The sequence below is a fragment of the Triticum dicoccoides genome, chromosome 2B (assembly GCF_002162155.2).
Source record: "Triticum dicoccoides isolate Atlit2015 ecotype Zavitan chromosome 2B, WEW_v2.0, whole genome shotgun sequence".
Classification (NCBI taxonomy): Eukaryota; Viridiplantae; Streptophyta; class Magnoliopsida; order Poales; family Poaceae; genus Triticum; species Triticum dicoccoides.
This window is the reverse complement of record NC_041383.1, coordinates 397371928-397388059: the sequence shown is the minus strand read 5'-3', so window position 1 is coordinate 397388059 and position 16132 is coordinate 397371928. Positions and strand designations below refer to the sequence as shown.

The 16132-nt window shown below is 45.5% G+C and overlaps 1 protein-coding gene across 1 annotated transcript; it reads left to right on the top strand.

Annotated features, from left to right (window-relative positions):
* The first annotated feature begins 6625 nt into the window (after nucleotides 1–6625).
* On the top strand, nucleotides 6626–14004 carry LOC119363863. Its single transcript, XM_037629230.1, has 2 exons — nucleotides 6626–7787; nucleotides 13637–14004. Exons 1-2 carry the CDS (start codon nucleotides 6689–6691, stop codon nucleotides 13681–13683), a joined length of 1146 nt encoding a protein of 381 aa, XP_037485127.1. The 5' UTR covers nucleotides 6626–6688; the 3' UTR covers nucleotides 13684–14004.
* Nucleotides 14005–16132: the final 2128 nt, after the last annotated feature.

Below are 16132 nucleotides of genomic sequence, written 5' to 3'. Positions count from 1 at the left end.
TTCGCTACTTTGATAATTTGATATGTGGGTGGGCCGGTGCCTAGGTGCTGTTCTTACTTGAACACACCTCCTACTTATGTTTAACCCTCTCGCAAGCATCCGCAACTACGAGAAAAGTATTAAGAATAAATTCTAACCATAGCATTATACTTTTGGATCCAACCCGTCCCTTATGGAATAGCGCATAAACTAGGGTTTAAACTTCTGTCACTCTCGCAACCCATCATTTAATAACTACTCCATAATGCATTCCCTTAGGCCCAAATATGGTGAAGTGTCATGTAGTCGACGTTCACATGACACCACTAAGGGAATCACAACATACATACTATCGAAATATCGAACACATATCAAGTTCACATGATTACTTGCAACATGATTTCTCCCGTGACCTCAAGAACAAAAGTAACTACTCACAAAATGATAATCATGCTCAATATCAGAGGGGTATTAAATAGCATATTGGATCTAAACATACAATCTTCCACCAAATAAACCATATAGTAATCAACTACAAGATGTAATCAACACTACTAGTCACCCACAAGCACCAATCTATAGTTCCGGTACAAAGATTGAACACAGGAGATAAACGAGGGTTTGAGATGAGATGGTGTTGTGAAGATGTTGATGGAGATTGCCCTCCCCAAGACGGGAGAGTTGTTGGTGATGATGATGACGATGATTTCCCCCTCCGAGAGGGAAGTTCCCCCGGCAGAATCGCTCCGCCGAAGGGCAAAAGTGCTCCTGCCCAAGTTCCGCCTCGAGACGGAGGCGCTCCATCCTGAAAGTCCTCTCCTTATTTTTTTCTAGGTCAAAATGACTTATATACCAAAATATGAGTACCGGAGGTGGGCCGAGGGGAGCACAACCCTCCAGGGCACGCCTGGGCTCCCTGGCGCACCCAGGTGGGTTGTGCCCGCTTGATGGGCCCCCTCTGGTACTTATTGGCTCCACTATTCTTCATATATTTCATAAAAAATCTCCGTGAAGTTTCAGCTTGTTTGGAGTTGTGCAGAATAGGTAGCCTGACGTAGCTTTTCCAGGTCCAGATTTCTAGCTGTCGGAATTCTCCCTCTTTGTGTGTACCTTGCATATTATGAGAGAAAAGGCATTATAATTACTCCAAAAAGCATTATTATGCATAAAAACATCATAAATAAGAGTAGGACAACATGATGCAAAATGGACGTATCAAACACAGCTCCTTCAAAGACATTGTCCAAGCAGCCTGGAATATCCTGTGGGTTACACTGATCCTGCCAAGAAAATCAGTGCAAATTTTAAAAATTTCAGAAGAGCTTTAAAATTGTGGGCCAAGAGTTTGTCATGCCTTAATAGGCAGAATCGGGACTTAAATGCTTGTATTTTCCTCTGGGACTTGATTGAGGAATACAGAGATCTCTCCGTGTTTGAAGGAAACTATAGAACCATGTTAAAAGAATTCATGTTGACAGTACTTAATATTTAGGAGATCTATTGGAAACAAAGAGGTAAAATAAAAGGAGTTAAGTTTGGGGATGAGAACACAAAAATCTTTCATACTAAGGCCTCAATCAATCACAGACATAATAAAATTGCCATGTTACTGAATGAGGATCAAGTGGAAATTATTGACCATGAAGGAAAAGCTGCAATTCTTTAGGAGGCTTCTAAAAAAAGATTGGGACAATTAATGGTCATACAATGCACTTTGATTTGAATGACCTATATGAACAAAGAGTGGAGCCTGAGGTTTTCCAGGATCTTGAGAAGCCTTTTACACAGGAGGAAATTGATGATCTGGTAAAAAAACTTCCTACAGACAAATCTCCAGGTACTGATGGGTTTAACAATGAGTTCATTAAAGCCTATTGGGACATCATTAAAATGGATATCACTGAGCTTATCATGGCTTTTCATGCCCGTAATGTAAATCTTGAAAGCATCAACACATCCTTCATTACCCTGATCCCAAAAAAGGAAGTGCTAGTTTCCCCTAATGACTTCAGACTAATTTCTTTGCTAAATGGAGTTCTTAAGATAATTACCAAGTTGTTGGCCAATAGATTGCAAAGAGTTATTCTTCAAATGGTACACATTAACCAATATGGAATCCTCAAGAACAGAGTGATCCAGGATTGTCTTGGCCGGGCGTATGAATATATCCATCAATGTCACAAATCAAAAGAAGAGATGTTAGTATTAAACTGGATTTTGAGAAAGCTTTTGACACTATTGAGCATCAAGCTATTATTGTACTCAAAGCAAAGGGATTTGGAGAAAAGTGGATTTCCTAGATGCAATTACTTTTCACATCGGCCTCATCAGCTGTGATGTTGAATGGAGTTCCTGGCAAAAAATTCTACTGTAGAAGAGGAGTTAGACAGGGTGATCCATTATCTCCATTAATTTTTGTATTGGCTGCAGATCTGCTACAATCAATACTTAATAAGGCCATGAGACTGGGTCTTATTACTTCACCACTTCAAGTCAACTCTTTTCTAGATTTTCCAGTAGTGTAGTATGCAGATGATACCCTGATTCTCATGCAAGCAAATGCAAGATAGCTGATATACCTCAAAGATCTATTAAACACATTTGCCTCAACCACTGGACTAAAAGTCAATTATGGGAAATCAATCATGGTACTCATAAACATTGCAAAAGACAGAGTAAGCATTTTCACTAACACGCTGCAATGTGCCAGAGGACAATTTCCTTTTACTTACTTGGGCCTTCCTCTGGGAATTTATAAACCAGCTGTAGAACAATGTTTGCCTCTAGTCAACAGAATTGCTAAGAGATTATCTGGTATCTCTACCTTTATGACTCAGGTAGGTAGATTGCTACTAGTCAAATCAGTGCTTGCATCATTATCAATTTTCTTCATGTGTTGTTTGGACATACCTATCACCATCGAGAAGCAGATCATTAAGTATTTGAGGCATTGTCTCTGGAGAATGCCTGGAATACCACGGACTAGCACTAGTGGCTTGGCACACAGTTTGCAGGCCCAAAAGTCAAGGAGGTTTGGGAGTCATTGATATCTACACATAAAACAATACTTTGCTCATGAAAAACCTTCATAAGTTCTTCAATAGGCATGGCATACCATGGGATAACCTAATTTGGGAGACATATTATAGTAATGGGAAACTTCCAGGAGATCATAAGGTGGGCTCTTTCTGGTGGAGATCAAACTTAGCACTCGTAGATCATTTCAAAGCCATAGCCAGATGATGTGGGGGATGGTAAAAGTGCCTTGTTCTGGGATGACATGTGGCACCAATTTGTCCTTAAACACAAGTTCCATCACCTTCATACCTTTGTTAGAAATCCACACTTAAATGTCCATCAAGTAATCAACACTGAATATCTTCAAGACCTCTTCTATCTACCACTGACAACACAAGCATATGAGGAATTCTTGGAAATGGAAAATATATGCATTACATTAAGACAATCTGATTACTTGGACTTGATGGACACATGGAACTATATATGGGGAAATGAATTCTACCTTCCATTAAAGCCTACAATGTACTGATTGGACACAAACAAACACCACCACACTTCAACTTGATCTGGAAGAGCTCCTGTCAGCCCAAACACAAAGTGTTCTTTTGGATGTTGTTACATGATAGAGTTAACACAAGGAACATGTTAAGAAGAAAAAGCTTTGAACTTGAAGCATACAACTATGCAGTGAGGGATTGTCAGCAGGAAGAAACACTACAACATCTCTTTTGGGGATGCCCTGCCATTCAGTGATGGGATTTCATCTGTCCAATAAGAACACATAATTTGTCAGTGTTAGAAGCATATCAAGACCTAAAAGACAAGCTCAATTACCCCTTTTTTATGGAGATTATCATTCTAGGGCCATGGACTATTTGGATATCCACGAATAATAAGATATTTGAGAATATAACTCCCTCATTTCAGGGCTGGAAATTCATTTTTGAGGAGGAGCTCAAGCTGCTAAAATACAGGATGAAGAGAAAACATGTCTTTCAGTTCTCTGCTTGGTTGGAGGCATTGTTGTAATTGCTTCTTTAGTAGTAGTATAGATTTTGTTTATAGCTTTATTAGTTCTTTTTGCTTGTTAGTTTTTTCTTAGCTTTTGAAGTTTTCTTTCTTTTTTTCTTTTTTTTTATTTTCTTTCCTTCTTCTTTTGTATTTTGTTTTTGGGCTTACCTCAAGCCTATCAAACAGGTTTTTTGTTCTCTATTTATTAATTAATAAAAGTTGTAGTAGGGTTTTATCCTACTGTTTATAGTAAAAAAATAATCACTTTATTATTGCCTCTAGGGCATCTTTCCAACAGTCTCCCACTTGCACTAGTCAACAATCTAGTATTAGATGGTAATGAACCTAACACACATAGAGTTCTGGTGGTGGTCATGTTTTTTCTGTGGAAGAGGTTTAGTTAACGGATCTGCAACATTCAGATCCGTATGTACTTTGCAAATGTTTATGTCCTCCTCTTTGACTGCATCATGGATGGAGTTGAAGCGTCGCTTTATGTGGCTGGTCCTCTTGTGAAACCTTGGTTCCTTAGCTAGAGCAATGACACCAGTTTGCTAGGCAAATGTGTTTAATAGAGCTTTGAGGTATATCAGCTATCTTGCGTTTGCTTGCATGAGAACAAGGGTATCATCTGCATACTACACTACTGGAAAATCTAGAAAAGAGTTGACTTGAAGTGGTGAAGTAATAAGACCCAGTCTCATGGCCTTATTAAGTATTGATTGTAGCAGATCAGCAACCAATACAAAAATTAATGAAGACAGTGGATCACCCTGTCTAACTCTTCTTCTACAATAGAATTTTTCTGCGAGGAACTCCATTCAACATCACAGCTGATGAGGCTAATGTGAAAAGTAATTGCATCCAGGAAGTCTACTTTTCTCCAAATCCCTTTGCTATGAGTATATCAATAATAGCTTGATGCTCAATAGTGTCAAAAGCTTTCTCAAAATCCAGTTTAATTACTAGCATCTGTTCTTTTGATTTGTGACATCGATGGATATATTCATATGCCCAACCAAGACAGTCCTGGATCACTCTGTTCTTGAGGAATCCATATTGGTTAATGTGTACCATTTGAAGAATAACTCTTTGCAATCTATTGGCCAACAACTTGGTAATTATCTTAAGAACTCCATTTAGCAAAGAAATCGGTCTGAAGTCATTAGGGGAAACTGGCACTTCCTTTTTTGGGATCAGGGTAATGAAGGATGTGTTGATGCTTTCAAGATTTACATTACCAGCATGAAAAGCCATGATAAGCTCAGTGATATCCATTTTAATGATGTCCCAACAAGCTTTAATGAACTCATTATTAAATCCATCAATACCTGGAGATTTGTCTATAGGAAGGTTTTTTTACCACATCATCAATTTCCTCCTGTGTAAAAGGCTTCTCAAGATCCTGGAAAACCTCAGGCTCCACTCTTTGTTGACAAACCACGTCGCAAAACTTGGTGACGCTAGTCTGGATAGTGTGTCAGTAGTACGACAACGACCTCACGTTGCGATGTTGAATGATCTACATGTCGTAGGGCGCAACGTGCTTTCGTGCGTGAAACATTTCATGCACTTGCTACCAGAAGGCCTCTCCTTTGCTCATGCCTACGAAATTCGCGGATACGTCCAATCACGCATCTCACAACAACTCGTCCTCCATGGTCGAGTAGCTCACCATCCTTCATACTCTAAAAAACGACATAACATTTGAAAATAAGGTCAATGACATTTGACCGAAGACTTGCCGGGCATGGTGTCCGCCATGGAGGTCGTCAACAGGGGGCGGAGTGTACCTAGGTACAAAAGGTTACAGGGTGGACAACTCTGTTGTAAAGGCGAGAAGGCCCGTCGGTGCGACTTGTGGACGTCCAACAATGCCTCTGTGGCGGCTGGTGACGTACAACAACGGCGGCAGAGGTGGAGGGTGTGGATGCAAAGCAAGGGGGAGAAGGAGCGGAGTGGAAGACAATAGGATCGGGAAGGGGGATTGGGTGGGCCGGGGGTGTCAGAGTCCTACATGTCTGCTGTCCGGACTCGTGTAAAGTTCCCCCACCTTGTCTCCAATTTACGGGAGAAAACACGTCTGGACCGCCCCGCGGACCGATGCAGACCCGATTTAGATGACTTCCGCGGTCCGGACGGGTACAAGCGGTTTACGGATCCGGCTTGAAGATGCCCTTAGTGACACTCAGAATTCTCCAAAACTAAGCCTGCTTAATTATTCTCATTTTCTTTGTAAGAACCTTTGTATTTGTTTTCTCGTGATTAATTTATAGGCAACTTAATCTACCAATTTCTTCAAATAGCGCGAACCAATTTGTAATTGAATGAGTATCCTCAGTTCACGAGGTTCAAATCCTGATGCTTGTATTATTTTAGATAAAAATACTCAAAGTAGCGTCGGCAGGCGGTGGTGGGTACGTGAAGAAAGATCTGAAAAAAAAAAGAGAAAGGAGAGCACCGGCTGGGGTCTAGAGGAGAAGAGAAGGAACGAGTGGTGGAGAAATCGCGGTGGAAAGACAAGGTTTGACCCCAGCCAAAAGCGGTGCGTGGGGCTGCGGCGCGTGTCACGCACGCGTGTCACCGCGCGAGATTAGGCCGTTCGGTGGGCCGGTGTACATCATTTATACCAATCCCAATCCCCAACCAAAGCCCCAAGCCCGCACCGCACCGCACCATGACTCCGCCGCCGCAGCCGCAGCCGCAGCCGAGCCATGACTCGCTGCCGGCGCTGCCCGATGACCTCATCGTCGAGATCCTCCTCCGACTGCCGCCTGACGAGCCGGAGTATCTCTTCCGCGCCTCCCTCGTCTGCAAGCTCTGGGGCAACCTCCTCTCCGGCCGCGCCTTCCGCCGCCGCTACCGCGAATTCCATCAAGCACTTCCCGTGCTGGGATTCTTTCGTAACCTGTCCGGCCTAGCCCGCTTCGTCCCCACTACGGCATTCCGCCCTCCCGACTCCGGCAAAAGCTTCGCCTTCGATTGCCGCCATGGCCGCGTCCTCCTGAGCGACCGCAGCTTCCCGGATTCCTTTACCCTCTGGGACCCCATGACCAACGAGAAGCAGCGCGTGCGCCACCCCGCCATCCGGGGGAGTTGCTACAACGCGGGGGTGTTCTGCGCCACGCCCGGCTGCGACCACCTTGACTGCCATGGGGGTCCTTTCCTGGTGGCCTTCGTCGGCACGGACGCCGACGACGACGGCGCGCGCGCCTGCCTCTACTCTTCAGAGACCGGTGTGTGGAGCTCGCCGTCCTATGTTGAGTTCGGTTATGAGCTCGATTCCTATGTCGACTCGATGCCCCCCGTCATGGTGGGAGACGCTCTCTACTTCACCTGTGGGACCGGCAGCCTGATCCTGCGCTACAACTTGGGCGGCGATCGGGGCCTATCAGTGATCGATGCCATGGACGTTTACGAGGGCGGGGATAACCAGGATGGGGGTGGCGTTGTCATCATGCCAGTGGAAAATGGTGGACTTGGGCTCGCTGTCCTTAACATGTTCACCCTCTACCTGTGGGTGCTGAAGACGGGTCCTGGCAGAGCCGCGCGGTGGAAAAAAAGTGGGGTCATCAAGCTCGATATGCTCTCCATTGGCGACCCAAGGCACTCACTGTGTCTGCTGTCCGCCTTTGCCAAGGGCCGCGCTTCCGATGTCATTTTCGTCAGCACGCATGCTGGTGTCTTCATGATCGAGCTCAAGTCGGAGCAAGTGACCAAGGTGTGCGAGAAGGGATTGTTCAATGTCTTTCCTTACATGAGCTTCTGTACTCCAGGTACTATCCTCAACCTTACCAAGTTCTATACGATTGAACTTTGTGGACATTCCCCCGCAAATAAAAATAAAAAAAGTTTGTGGACATTCAGTCATAATGGAATATATATAGAACTGAGTTTGCAATTTGTAAGATTTACCTAGGCAATCGTCGATACATATATTGTGTTGATGTGCTCTATTGCTCTGTCTCCTTATTTTCTTTTTGATGGCACTGCAATTTTTATATCTCAAAAAAAAAAATGTTATGAACAAAAGGCTTGAGATAAGCCACAAAATAGGAAAACTGCATATCTATATGTAATCCAAACAAGCAAAGCAAAGCAATATTACATGATCAGCTATTCTTGCAGCCATGACTTAACAAACTCTGCCCATTGTTGCCATTTAAATAAAGGCGCCACGGTCAATGTTATCATTGCTGGTGTAACACATCATGCTACAACAGGGGCGGTCTGAAGTGAAACTGATGGCATGGCGACCCAAGGATGTGGCAACAGAGAAAATTTCTTTAACATTGCAAATCAAAGGCGACAAAATAAGCTTTTTTTGAAAAAGTTAATACAACAAACTAGTCGACACAACACTAACTAAAAGATAACCGGGCTTGGTTTACACAAGTATGCACACATGCAAGAGCATTGTCCAACAAAACTATTCATCTACGCCACTAATAACTACTTAAAAAATATATACTACACTAATAACGAGCTAGTAGAAATAACATGTTATGGAGTAAACAACCAAAACATGGTAAATTAGTACCACCAAGTATTAAATAGAATACAGTGACTATGTAACATTTTTTTTAGAAAAGAGGCACTTGCCGGCTTTAGCGAACTGAAGCCCTTTTAGCGTTTACAACAATGGTTCAACACAAATAAAGGGGAAAACATAAGCGAGGTTCGACACAAATCCATCAGGGTCAAAGGCTCAAGAGCCGGCACACACCACAAACTAGACGACAGTGCTACTGCAGTATTGCTTTCATGATTTTAGCTTGGAGATTATTTACTAGGGCAGGTAATGATGCCATTGCCATGCATGCATCCCAGCGCTTAAGTAATATGAGCCATTCACACCTTTGCAAACATGCAAGATGAAGCCCCTCCAGACCAGGGGCCCAAGACGGTTAGCTCTCTGCCCCTGCCTCACTTTGGCCTGGATTACTTCAGAGTTGAGGGTTAAGTTGTTGTGGTATGAGCATAATAATGTTAGAAATATCATTTGATCAGTTGGCCAGTAGTTTGCAGACCATAGAGACATTTGTCTTTCCGGAAATGGTTATGCAATTTACTAAATAAAGAGGGTCTAATGTTGAGTTTGGGACTAAAGGCTTTGTCGCTGTTGTTGTAATTTTGAGTTTGTTGAGAAAATATCTCAAGAATAGTGTGCTGTACTGCTGTCTATGTACTCCCTCCGTCCGGAAATACTTGTCGCAGAAATGCATAAAAATAGATGTATCTAGAACTAAAATACATCTAGATACATCCATTTCGCCGACAAGTATTTCCGGACGGAGGGAGTATTAATTAAGGTTAAACAAATCTTGCAGCTTACTGCTGTACATTAGTTTTTGGATCGATAGTTGGCTAGATGTTGGACATCTTCCTCAGCAATTCCCTAGAGGCTTTTGAAACTTAACTTTCAGCAGAACTGTGATGGTGAACAAGTTTTCTTTTTCAGAGGTCTTGCGGGCATATTAGGTTCATAAGAACGTCAGTAGCAAAGTACTCCATCCGTTCACAAATACAAGATGTTTTGGATATTTCGGTATGGACTACATATGGACTGAAATGATTGAACAAACACACTAAAACATGTCTATTTACGATGCATAAAAAAGTCAGAACATCTTACATTTGTTTTTTTGAACGGTCACGGGGGGAGAGGATCCCCACCTGAATATATTGCTCAAAAAGCTGCCAAAGCCAAGAGTCACCCCTTAAGCTTTGGCTGATCCAGTTTATAAGGGAAACCGGATCAAAAACCTAAACAAGTTGACCCCGTTTATGAGGGAAACCGGGCCGAAAACCATACAGGTACTAAGGTTACAGAAGATGAGGAAAAAGTGCCACCCAGGAGAGGGCATGACCTAGCTAGCAGGCAGAAAGACCAACACCATGAGAGACACAAGTAGATGTGGGGTTCTGTCGAGGGATCACAATACCAAGACTCTGCAAACAACCTAACGCACGGCACCGGCGTGCGTACCGAGCCCCACGGCACAACAGAGGATCAACCATAATCAACGAGTGCCAAACCATAACACGAACCTTGACTGGAAGATCCGCCACGAGCGGTCAGAACGATTAGCAGGTTGGGGAGGCATCATTGTGTCGTCATTGAGCAAAGGTGAACCAAGACAACACCAAGAGCCGAAAGCTCGCCGCAGCACAACGGCAACCATGGGAGGGTCTTGAGCATGCATAGCAACAGGACGGAGACCACGCGAAGGACAGCCAAAGAGAAACACATGAAGAAGAAACACACCACCGTCGGCCCCAAGCTCGCCGCACCACCACCACCAAAACGCACCACCCTCAACCACACGCCGCATCAGGAACCGTCGCTTTGGGCCCCCAAGATGACGCCTCCAAGGAGGAAGTGTTGTCGAAGACGCAACACCATCATCCGATCCGGCGAGCCTGATCTTAGGTTTTCACCCGGTGACCACAAAGCAGAGTACCGTAGGTGCTGGAGCTCCACAGCAGCACCTCCTGCGAGGAAGGCGACGTCCATAGACGCCGCTGCCGCCGGCATCGACAAAGTCGATGCAAGGTTCTCACCCGGAGTTTGAGCACATCCCACATCCCTACAGCAAGACGGCCTGAACCACGCCGAAGCAGATCCACGCGACATAGCTCGGAGACCACGCCTCTAGGAAGGTATTCGACGCCGGTGTGGCGCCGTCATGGTCGGCTCACACAATGGGTGAGCAGGGATTTCTTCCAGAGCACAAGCGCACAGGACCCGAATCGGCCCAGTGAGGTCAAGATCGCCAGATCGGGGACGGGAACGTCGGCAAACTCCGACCACTGCCAAAACTGGAGCCGGCACGCCGGCCGCTCCAGTCCCACCTCGCCCCGCAGCTCCCCATACTCGCGCCCACCCTGATGCAGCACCGCAGCAGCCCCCAGGAGCCAGCAGGAAGCCGACCCGCGTGGAGATGAAGGACCCGAAGGGAGGAAGGGGGGCGCCACCCCACCCCCACTCGCTGGGAAGGAGCCGCCGGGCCGCAACCCCGGATCCAGCCAACGACGCCCCCGCGGCTGCCACCCGCCGGAGGCGCAGCCTTGAGGTCACCACCCGCCGGAGCCGCAATGCCAGATCCGCGCCGCCAGAGGCCAGAGCGCCCGAGCCGCGCCCCGCCCACTCGGGCCACCCCGCGCGCCTTCCCGAACGCGGACGCCCATGCCAGCGCGCGCACCCGCGCGAGCGCCACGCCGAGTTCCCGCCGAAGCAGACGGCCCGCGCCGCCCCTCCGCGAGCTGGAGGGAAAGGACCCCGCCGCCGCCGAGCCGCGCGGGCTTCGCCCGGCGACTTTCGCCGGCGGCGGCGAGGGAAGGTGGGGACGGAGGGGAGCTTGCTGGCGACGCCTAGGGTTCGCTCCCGGGCGGGCGGGAGCGACCAGGGGAGCGTTTGTATCTGCACCTCACATCTTACATTTGTGAGCTGAGCGAATATCTATTTACGAGGTATTTGTTTTTCTTTTGTAGCATTAGATACAGTGAGAAGATAGATTATATGCACTTCCGTTTACAGTATCACTGGTATCTACTAGTATTATATATAGTCAACTGTTGTATCATCAGTGGCTCCCTGCAAAGAGATCTTAGTGGCAAAGTAATCTATTTTAGTACCACTTTAATTTATCTACCTTCTGATCATGTTTGCGATGTTCTAGAAAAAGTACTCCCTCCGTCCCATAATATAAGAACATTTTTGACATTATTGTAGTGTAAAAAATGCTCTTATATTATGGGATGGAGGAAGTAAAAAACTAAACTAATGTTTGCTCTTTGTTGTCATGTTATGTGAGTGTCTGATGTAGTTTGTTATGACTGTGGCTTGGTAGAAATCATTTTGCATGTTCCTTTGCATGCATAAACCACTGGTTTGTATACAAAACTTGTCTGAATTTGTCATTCAATTCGTTCAGGTGTCATTATATTCCTCTAATAAGTAGTTTAGCTTTCGAGACTGCACGCTGGCCCAGTGGTGACGCAGCTCAGTTGAGTCTCTTGCCAAAGTTCATACCATGTGTCAAAATTAACTCCCCTTGTTATTTCGTGGGTAGAATATTCAGCGTCTCTTGTTGCTTCTTTCTTCTTAGTACAATGACCTGATGGTTTCTTTTCCATTTTGGTGGAGTTCTTCTATTCTAATAGAGTTTACTGTGTAGCATTCAGCCCGTCACCATGGCCACGGAGTGCGAGCTAAGCCACGCGCTGTTGGAACCTCGCCGACAATCGGCACCACCGCTTTCTCCCTCACTTGTCGGAAGCCTCCCGCAGCTGCCACCGTTGCGCCCTGCAGCCGCTGTGCCTCCTGCCTCAGATCAACGCCCAGACGGAGAGGACGCACACACGTGAAAGAAGGGAAGAGGGCCTCGCCGGAGAAATCCAGCTCGCGTGGACTTCCGCCCGTCCAAGGGCTTCGTTGGTGAGCCCCAGAAAACCGTTGAAACCCACCTCGCCTGCTGCACTCCCCGCACGGACAACGCGGTTGATGGTCTAGCTAGCCTGCGCACACATCCGGGCCGCCGCGGACTCCCTGTGCAGACAACGCGATCGGTGGCCTATCCTGCGCGCACATCCCGGCTGGCCTGGGTACCTAGCAGGTTAGACTCGTGGCATGCCAGGTGCCGCTAGCTATGAAACGCTGCATGCCGCTGGCCATATGGAACGCAACTCAAGAAAATCGATACCCGCGAGACGAAGAGCGGACCATGTAATCTAGTCTAGTCTGGATTGATGAAGAAACGAAGCTCGCAAAACCAATGAGAAGCCTATTTATAGGAACAAAAAGCAACGAAAAAAAGGACACGAACCATCGAGAGAGGGCGGAGCCTTCTGGAGATCAGGAATGTAGCGGCGCCGAGAAATATCGAGTGCGAACAGGCTAAGCGGCACTGACCATCAGCAGCAGCACACGCAAACTTGCATGCATCCACGTAGTCACATCACACATGTGTCTATTCCTAACATGCATCCAACTCAATCAAAAAATAGTAGCGTCTCTATACTAAACAATGGAAGGAGCCTCTAGATCAGGCGGTGGAAGCGGCAACGTTTTCAGTATGGAAGGGCACATGCAGCCCAAATAACGAACGAAGCCCACACACGTTACGCAAATGCCAAAGGGAGGCTGCACAACCAGGTCAACGGGTCAGCAGGGCCCACGCGCACAATAAATTGCTAACTGCACCCACAAACTACCACGCACGTTAAGAAAATTGTTATTGCAAGTGTAGAGGCACCAGACGTTTTCTACCCCATAGCCTACCAACTTAATGCACGTGCCATCATACGATACGTCTAGGCGTCACAGTCAAACAAGCGGAGAAACATCAAGGCAAAAACGTCCCCGGAAATACAGGCTTGGTTATGTTGACTTAGGTCCTTCGGTGGTGTTCGTTGTGAGTTATTATTAGGCTTGCTGTTGGCCTCAACCTCGGTTTGTTTCTATATTGCTGATGCACTTTGTTAAATACCTTGTCAGAACCCGTGAGGTTCAATATATGAATATAGGGAGCAGTTTCACGATGGTACTATAAATCTTATGAGTTCAGAATTAACATGTCTAATGTTAGTCCTAATGCGGAGCTTACTCTGATAACATTTTCAGGTCGTGCTAATGGGAGATTGCCATCTCCAGCGACAACCCAGTTATAACGAGCTGCTCAATGATGGTTAAGTACCAAGTGGGCAAATTTACGCCTTGGTTCTGCTGGTTACCATGCTGCGTTGAACTAGTGCTTTTGTTTCCATTGGGAAGGTTAAGTAAGAACGTTGTTAATCACCGTGACCAGTTGTGGTTCTTGTCAAATTGTCTGTGATCATGAGTCCGAAACTAGCTTGCTGTTCCTGTCATATTTGTCGCAACCACCTAAAAGTTAATGTGTGCATTGGCGCGTGTGTGCATGCATGTATGCGTTTCCTGAAAATGACTTGAATTTGTTTGCCCATGTTGTAGTTGAGCTTGAGTACACCCAGGAAAATGTTGGCAGTTAAATGGCTGAATTATCTATGCTGATGTCCTAAGAACATCTACAACCGGACCTCCGTATCCGTCGCCCGGGCGGCCTGGCTGGTCACTATGCGGATGCAAAATTGCCACTCAGTGCGTCTTGCAGGCCTGAATGACCGGCAACCCCCATATTTGGGCAGATATGGGACGCGTCCGTCATGTTGAATCCGGCCAATTGTAGCCCATCTGACCCATATACATTGGATCTGGCCCACCGTGACCCATCTGATCCATATAAATACAACCGGCTTAGTCCACGGTAGCCATTGGATTCGACTTTGAGATGTCCGGATCCGAGGACTGGGTGCTCATCTCTTGAAGTCTTGAGGAGCAGATGGCCATTTGCAAGACGGTGGCGGCTTTGACAACACGTGAGGCAGAGATGGAGGATGCCTTCCGTGCACGCATAACCGATAAGCGGTGAATAAAGGCCAAAGCAGGGCGGTCCGTGCCATGGCTAAACTGCCCCAAGGAGGAGAAGGACAAGGACGATGGCAAATTGGAAAACATATATGAACTATGTATATAATTTAGCGTTGCATGAGACTAGTATGAATTTAAGGATTTGGTTTGATGGATCCGGTCGTGGATGCGGACTTTGGATGCCTGCTTGGTCACAATATCCAACTTACATCCATGTTAACATGTTTAAATTTGATGTTTACATTAATTTGTGAAAATGACATGTTAAAATAGTTTATTTCATAACTAAATAATTGTAGCTCTGAATTAAATATTCTATATATGTAACATGTCTAGAAAACATGTAGATTAACATGGTGCACTTACTTTACATGTTTAACAACAATAAAATTGTGTTTTAGGGCAGAATAGTACCAATTTCAAAAATTACTTATGGGGAATTTTCTGAATTGTTATTTGTTGTTTCCGGTCTCATTTAAACTTGTTTAGATAGATAGTTTGCTCATGCTTCACCTCTTACCATGTTGACCAACATTTAAAATTGATGAGTACATAAACAGGGTGGAATGCAATATTTGAATGTGGAGTTTCGTCAGCTTCACTTAATTTGTAGTATTGGATTGTGCACCTTGCCATGTCATGCCTCATTAAACCGGACATGCATCATACTTGGTTGTGCACCATGCCATGATTATGTGATGTTTGCTTACCGTGTTGTTTGCTTCTTTTCGGCTGTGCTTCTTCTCGATAGTTCTTGGTAATGTTACGAGTATGAGGATTCGTTCGACTATGATTGTTCGACTACTTCATGGATTTGATCTTCTTCCAAGCGAGATTCCAGGCAAGATGATCATTACCTTGGATATCACTATTATCTTTGCTTGCTAGTTATCTCGATGCTATCGCTATGTCTTGCTACCTATCCCCTGTTTGTCAAGCCTCCCAATTTGCCAGGATAAGCCTCTAACCCCCACCTTCCTAGCAAATTGTTTGTTTGGATATATTACTGTTTTGCTCAACCCTCTTATAGCGTTGCTAGTTGCAGGTTGTTCCATGTTGGGACATGGATATCATGGGATATCTCTCTTATTTAATTAATGCATCTATATACTTGATTGTGTGCGGAAGGCTCAGCCTTTTGCCTGGTGTTTTATTCTACTCACGCCGCCTTAGTTTCTGTCATACCGGTGTTATGTTTCTTGATTAGCTTTCCTAACATGATTGGGGTTTATGACCCCCTTGACAGTTTGCTTTGAATAAAACTCTTCCAGCAAGACCCAACATTGGTGTTAACATTTGCCTAACTAGATAAAATGCATATGGAGTAGCTAACCCACAAATAATTAATCAACAAACCGGGCCAGTGCCCCTCATGAGTATTGGTCCAAACTAGAGCACTGTGTGGGGCCGTCCCTTGGTAACTTGGGGTCTTTGCTACATGTACGTGTCGCTTGTCCGGTCGTGGCCTGATTACGAGATATGTGTGACTCCAATCGGGGTGTTGGCATGTCGGGAGGTCTTACTGGTTTTGTTTTACCATTGTCGAAATGTTTTTTGCATCGGGATTCCGGTGATGCTTCGGGCTATCCCGATGTTGAGGTCTTCCAAAGCTGATTGTGGCAGTTTGTGATGGACTAAGTTGAGACATCCCTGCATGGTTAGATCTTTCGG

What these genes read in the sequence shown, in the direction of transcription:
- LOC119363863 (XM_037629230.1), top strand. Translation starts at nt 6,689, where the DNA reads ATGACTCCGCCGCCGCAGCCGCAGCCGCAGCCGAGCCATGACTCGCTG. An exon ending in CATGAGCTTCTGTACTCCAG is followed by an intron (nt 7,788 to 13,636) that starts GTACTATCCTCA and finishes TAACATTTTCAG; the next exon opens with GTCGTGCTAATGGGAGATTG.